Source organism: Rhinopithecus bieti, unplaced genomic scaffold (assembly GCF_001698545.2).
Source record: "Rhinopithecus bieti isolate Rb0 unplaced genomic scaffold, ASM169854v2 scaffold_70550, whole genome shotgun sequence".
Classification (NCBI taxonomy): Eukaryota; Metazoa; Chordata; class Mammalia; order Primates; family Cercopithecidae; genus Rhinopithecus; species Rhinopithecus bieti.
The window spans coordinates 238,278-243,963 of NW_016826791.1; the positions used below are offsets into that span (position 1 = coordinate 238,278).

The 5,686-nt window shown below is 56.5% G+C and overlaps 1 protein-coding gene across 1 annotated transcript in view; it reads right to left on the reverse strand.

Moving 5' to 3' along the window:
• Positions 1 to 6: 6 nt before the first annotated feature.
• LMTK3 (lemur tyrosine kinase 3) overlaps positions 7 to 5,686 on the reverse strand; it is a 28,567-nt gene continuing 22,887 nt past the window's right edge. The window contains 2 exon segments of the mRNA XM_017863626.1: positions 7 to 443; positions 5,446 to 5,583. Of these exon segments, the coding sequence (XP_017719115.1) occupies positions 427 to 443; positions 5,446 to 5,583 (155 nt within the window). The 3' untranslated portion in view covers positions 7 to 426.

Consider the following 5,686-nt stretch of genomic DNA (forward strand, 5'->3'; position numbering starts at 1 on the left):
CTCCAGGGGCCGGGCTGGGGAGGGAAAGGGGAGACGCGAAATGGGGGGTCCAGGTCCCCGAAGCCTGCAGCCCCTGTCTGGAGCCAGGAGTAGGTGAGGAGGGACCTCCGCTGTGTCAAGGGGCTCCAGGCCCAAAAGAGTTCAGTTCAGTTCCGAGAAAGGCGGCTCTCTATGGAGGGGTGGGGGGATTCCTGCCTCATTTCGCACCGAGGGGGTCAGGGGGGTCAGGGGAGCCATCTGGGGGGCTTGGGGGCGGGGGGCCGGGGCCTCCCGTTTGGCACATGGTGGGGAGGGGAGGGGAGGGCCCAGCCTCAGGGGCCTCCCCGGAGGCGGCGTCTGCGGTGGTGGCAGTGGCGCCGTTGTCCACAGAGGATTCCATTCTCAACCCCTCTTCTGAGGGTGCAGGGGGGTCAGGTCTTCGGGGAATCAGTTCTCCACGGGGCCTGAAGATGGACAGAGAAGAGAGAGACCTGAAATTACTAGGGGGACAGCCTCATGCCTTCTAAGTCACTCAGTGGAAAAGCAAAGCCCTCACCCATCGTGGCCCAAAAGATCTGCTGTTTCTTCTCTGCCCTCACCTACCCTTCTTCTCCCCTCTGCTCCAGCCACTGGGCCTCCTGCTGTTCCTCCAGTGCTCCCAGCATGCTCTGACCCCAAGGTCTTTGCACGTGCTGTTCCCACTGCCTGGAACATTCTTCCCCCGTGACTAAGGCCCCACCTGCAGCATCCCCTCCACTGAGTCCTTCCCCAACCATACTGAGTGGAGCAGTCACCCCTGCACCCTCCAGTCTTTCTCACTCATTTCCCTCTGACTGTTTTGCGTTTGTCACTCTGGGATTACCCTGTCCTTGTTTTTGTTGTTGTTGTTTTGTTTTGAGACGGAGTCTTGCTCTGTCGCCCAGTGCAGTGGCGCGACAGAGCGCAGTGGCGCGACAGAGCGCAGTGGCCCGATCTCGGCTCACTGTAAACTCCGCCTCCCGGGTTCACGCCATTCTCCTGCCTTAGCTTCCCGAGTAGCTGGGACTACAGGTGTCTGCCACCACGCCCAGCTAATTTTTTGTAGTTTTAGTAGAGACGGGGTTTTAACATGTTAGCCAGGATGGTCTCCATCTCCCGACCTCGTGATCCATCCACCTCAGCCTCCCAAAGTGCTAGGATTACAGGCATGAGCCACTGTGCCCGGCCAACCCTGTCCCTGGTTTTTTTTTTGGTTTTGTTTTGAGACGGAGTCTCGCTCTGTTGCTCAGGCTGGAGTGTGCGATCTTGACTTGCTGCAACCTCTGCCTTCTGGATTCAAGCAATTCTCCTGCCTCAGCTTCCTGAGTAGCTGGGATTACAGGTGCCTGCCACCACACCCACACCCAGCTAATTTTTCTGTTTTCTTTTCTTTTCTTTTTTTTTTGAGATGGAGTCTCGCTCTGTCACCCAGGCTGGAGTGCAGTGGCACGATCTGAGCTCACTGCAAGCTCCGCCTCCCGGGTTCATGCCATTCTCCTGCCTTAGCCTCCTGAGTAGCTGGGACTACAGGCGCCTGCCACCATGCCTGACTAATATTTTGTATTTTTTTTGTAGAGACGGAGTTTCACCGTGTTAGCCAGGACGGTCTCGATCTCCTAACCTTGTGATCCGCCCGCCTCGGCCTCCCAAAGTGCTGGGACTATAGGCATGAGCCGCCGCACCCGGCCAATTTTTGTGTTTTTCATACAGACAGGGTTTCACCATATTGGCCAGGCTGGTCTCGAACTCCTGACCTCAAATGATCCACCTGCCTCGGTCTCCCAAAGTGCTGGGATTACAGGTGTGAGCCACCGCGCCCGGCCTGCCCTGTCCTTGTGGAGGAGCTTCCTGTCTGCTTGTTCCTATAGAATGTAACCTCAGTGATGACAGGGGCTGTGGTCACTGCTGTGTCCCCAGCAGCCCATCTGGCACAAAGCACCCCTTTTCCCTGTGGAAAGAGGTCTCCCCAGGAACTCCGACCAAACTTTCCCATGACTCTAGCTCTGACCTCCCTGGACGAGCGGAATGAAAGCCTCATCCATTGCACAGACCAGAAAACTAAGGTCCGAGAGGTGCAGGTTCTCGCTGGGGGCCTCATATCAGGCTCCCTCATGCTCCACCCTGTACTTCTTACCTGGCGGGCCTGGGTCAAATCATTGCCCTCACTCCCAGTCCCTGAGCTTCAGTTTCCCTCTTTCAATGGGAAGCATGACCTTCGTGCTTCATGAAGACTTTGGGGTATGTGGCATTCTTAGTACCCAGTAAATGTTTGCTAAGTGGACAGAGCCACGCTGAGCAGGGCAGAGGAGAGGACCCGCCTCAGGCCCCCACGCCGTGGTCTTGGGAGCCAGACAGGCGCAGCAGCTCGTAGCTCACGCTGCTGCAGAAGTATTTGTCAACTGAGTGAAGGGATTTGAGGTTTGGCACGATTGTGCCCTCCATCTCCTCTGCTGATGATTAAAGGTGAAGTCATTCTCGCTTGCCGGCCCTGCCAGCTCAGCCCTGACTCACCACTTGGCAGTGTCCCCATACCCTGGAATGCACCCCCACCCTGTCCTCACAGAGGCCCTGCGATGACGGCTTCAGGGAGGAAGTGACATTCAGAGTGAGGCCTGAGGATGCAGCCAAGTGAAGGAAGAGTCAGCCCCCAGCTCTGTCCCGCCCGCCCTTGACTCTCTGTCCTGTCCAACCTCTCCATTCCCATGGCCCTGGCTCACTGTGATTTCCCCAGCCTCTCCCCAGTCTCCCAGCTCCCACTCTTGCCCTTCTGTCCCCAAGAGGCCCCAGAGCAGTCTTCCTACACCCAACATTGACTTCCCTCCCCTGCTTATAGTCCTCCATGGCTCCCTAGCACCCCCAGGACAAAGTCCTAGTCCTCAGTGCACCCCCTGCCCTCACTCCTCAGCCCTCCATGCGCTCTAAGTAACCCTCAGCCACACCAGTCTCCTTCTGTTCCTTGAGCAGGCCAAGCTCTCTCTTGCCTCAGGCCCTGTGTGCAAGCTGTCCCCTCTGCCAGCATGCAGTCCCCTTCTCCTTCACCTAGTTAATGACAACCAATCCTTCCAGTCCCCAGTTAAATGACACTTTTTTTTTTGAAATGGAGTTTCGCTTTTGTTGCCCAGGCTGGAGTGCAATGGCGCAATCTCAGCTCACCACAACCTCCGCCTCCCGGGTTCAAGCGATTCTCCTGCCTCGCCCTCCCGAGTAGCTGGGATTACAGGCATGTGCCACCACGCCCAACTAATTTCACATTTTTAGTAGAGACAGGGTTTCTCCATGTTGGTCAGGCTGGTCTTGAACTCCTGACCTCAGGTGATCCGCCTGCCTCGGCCTCCCAAAGTGCTGGGATTACAGGCGTAAGCCACCACGCCTGGCCTTAAATGACACTTCTAAGGGGAAAATAAAACCCTTTCCTCTTGTCATCTGCTTTCTCTGCAAGCCTGAGTTTGCAGTTACTCATTTGTCATAGCAGCGTGTGGTCAGCATCTGCAGGGAGGGCCAGGCAGGCTCACCCGTCTTGCTCCACACACAATCCCCTGTGCCCAGCACGTCGCCTGCACGCAGAGGATGATCAGAAAACATAGACTTAATTTTAAGTGCAGTAATAGCTAATAATAATAATAGCTAACAAGGCCGAGCACGGTGGCTCATGCCTGTAATCCCAACTGAGAGGCTGAGGCGGGCAGATCACCTGAGGTCAGGAGTTCAAGACCAGCCTGTCCAACATGGTGAAACCCCGTCTCTACTAAAAATACAAAAATTAGCCGAGTGTGGTGGTGGGTGCCTGTAATTCCAGCTACTCAGGAGGCTGAGGCAGAAGAATTGCTTGAACCCGGGAGGTGGAGGTTGCAGTGAGCCGAGATCGCACCATTGCACTTCAGCCTGGGTGACAAGCACGAAGCTCCATTTCAAAAATACTAACTAACTAACTAAATAATAATAATTGCTAATGGTTAGAGACCGCTGCTGCATGAACAGGCTCCGTGCTGCATACATGCATACACGGGAGGATTAAGCCATTTAATTCCCTCAGCAATCTTATGAATTAGATCCTGTTATCATTCCCACTCTATATATGAGGGAACTGAAGCACAGAGAAGGAAAGCGACTTGCCCCAGGTCACACATGTAAGAAATGGCAGGGACAATATCTGGACTCAGGCAAGATTGGGGAAGTAGGAGTGAAACCCTCCAGTGGCGCCTTCTACCTTAGCTCTGACACCGGGGAGCACCACTTGTTCAATCGGGATGGGTACAAGCCCTGTGTCCTGGGGTGTTCCCTGGCTCGGCAGCAGGGGGCAGCAGAGAGCCCAGTCATGTTCCAGTCCTGCGCTGTGACCTGCCAGTGTGCCCTCCTCTCCCTGAGGGTGGCCTTAGCATCGCTAAGAGCTGGAAACTAGGGGCGACATGACCCCTCTCCCAAGGTGGCCACGAGGATTAACGATATGGTGCATATGAAACTCCAGGAAAGAAACCTGACCAATGTTCCCTACTAGAGAGGGCACAGACTCAGAGGCCGAGCAACTGCCTCTTTGAATCCCAGCTCCTCACTTCTTTCCGTGCCTCGGTGTTCTCGTTTGTAAAATGGGGATGAGATTGGCCAGGCCCGGTGGCTTACGCCTGTAATCCCAGCACTTTGGGAGGCCGAGGTGGGTGGATCATTTGAAGTCAGGAGTTAGAGACCAGCCTGGCCAACACGGTGAAACTGTGTCTGTAGTAAAAATACAAAAAAAGTAGCTGGGCGTGGTGGTGCATGCCTGTGAACCCAGCTACTTGGGAGGCTGAGACGCGAGAATCGTTTGAACCTAGGAGGCGGAGGTTGCATTGAGCTTAGATTGCACCACTGCCCTCCAGCCTGGGCAACAGAGCGAGACTCCGTCTCAAAAAAAAAAAAAATGAGGACGAGACTAGAATCCACCCTATGGGATCGCAATGAACATTAAATGGGTTAAACTGTGGTGAGGCACTGCAGGGTCCACGCGAGAGCAGCAGTGCCGCTGTGACTGCTCTCTAACCCCCAGCTGTGTCCTCCCTGCTCTGGTTCACACCAACCGGCTTTGAGCACTCTGGGTTTCTCTCTCCTTGTCTGCCCCTGAGCACCGTGTTCCCCAGAGGTGGGATCAGGATCCGGCAAGTGCCAGGCCGGAGTCTGAGCCCAGAGATGGGACAAAGATGGGCAAGAGTTGGGGGTGGGGGGAATCCCCACAGAAGGCGAAACTGAGGCTCGGGGGTGGGGGACAGCCGGCCTGCCTGCCTACGACCGTCCGATGGACATCGCCTGGTCTGAGCTGGTTCCAGAGCTGGGTGGGGTGTCTGTTGACTGAGAGGGGAGAGAGAAGAGACTGGGAAGAGAGAGGCAGGGACATTGAAAGATGGTCACAAGAAGTTGGCAGTGGAACATAGGGGGACAGAGATGGGCAGAGGAGGGGCAGGGCCGAGGATATGGTACCTGCGGGCCGGGCGTCGGGGGCCCGGGCGGGTGGCCCCGGGGTCTCCAGCGCAGGCGAGACGGAGAAGCGGGAGAAGCACAGCGGGGGGCCTGGAGGGGGGAGGAGGGGGAAATCCTCCGCCCACTCGAAACTGCCTCCTGCGGCAGAAGACCGCAGTCAGGCCGCAGGCACTGCGGCACTCCCGCCCTCCGGTCCCGCCCCCCGGTCCCGCCCCTTCCACCCCATAGGCCCCGCCCCGTC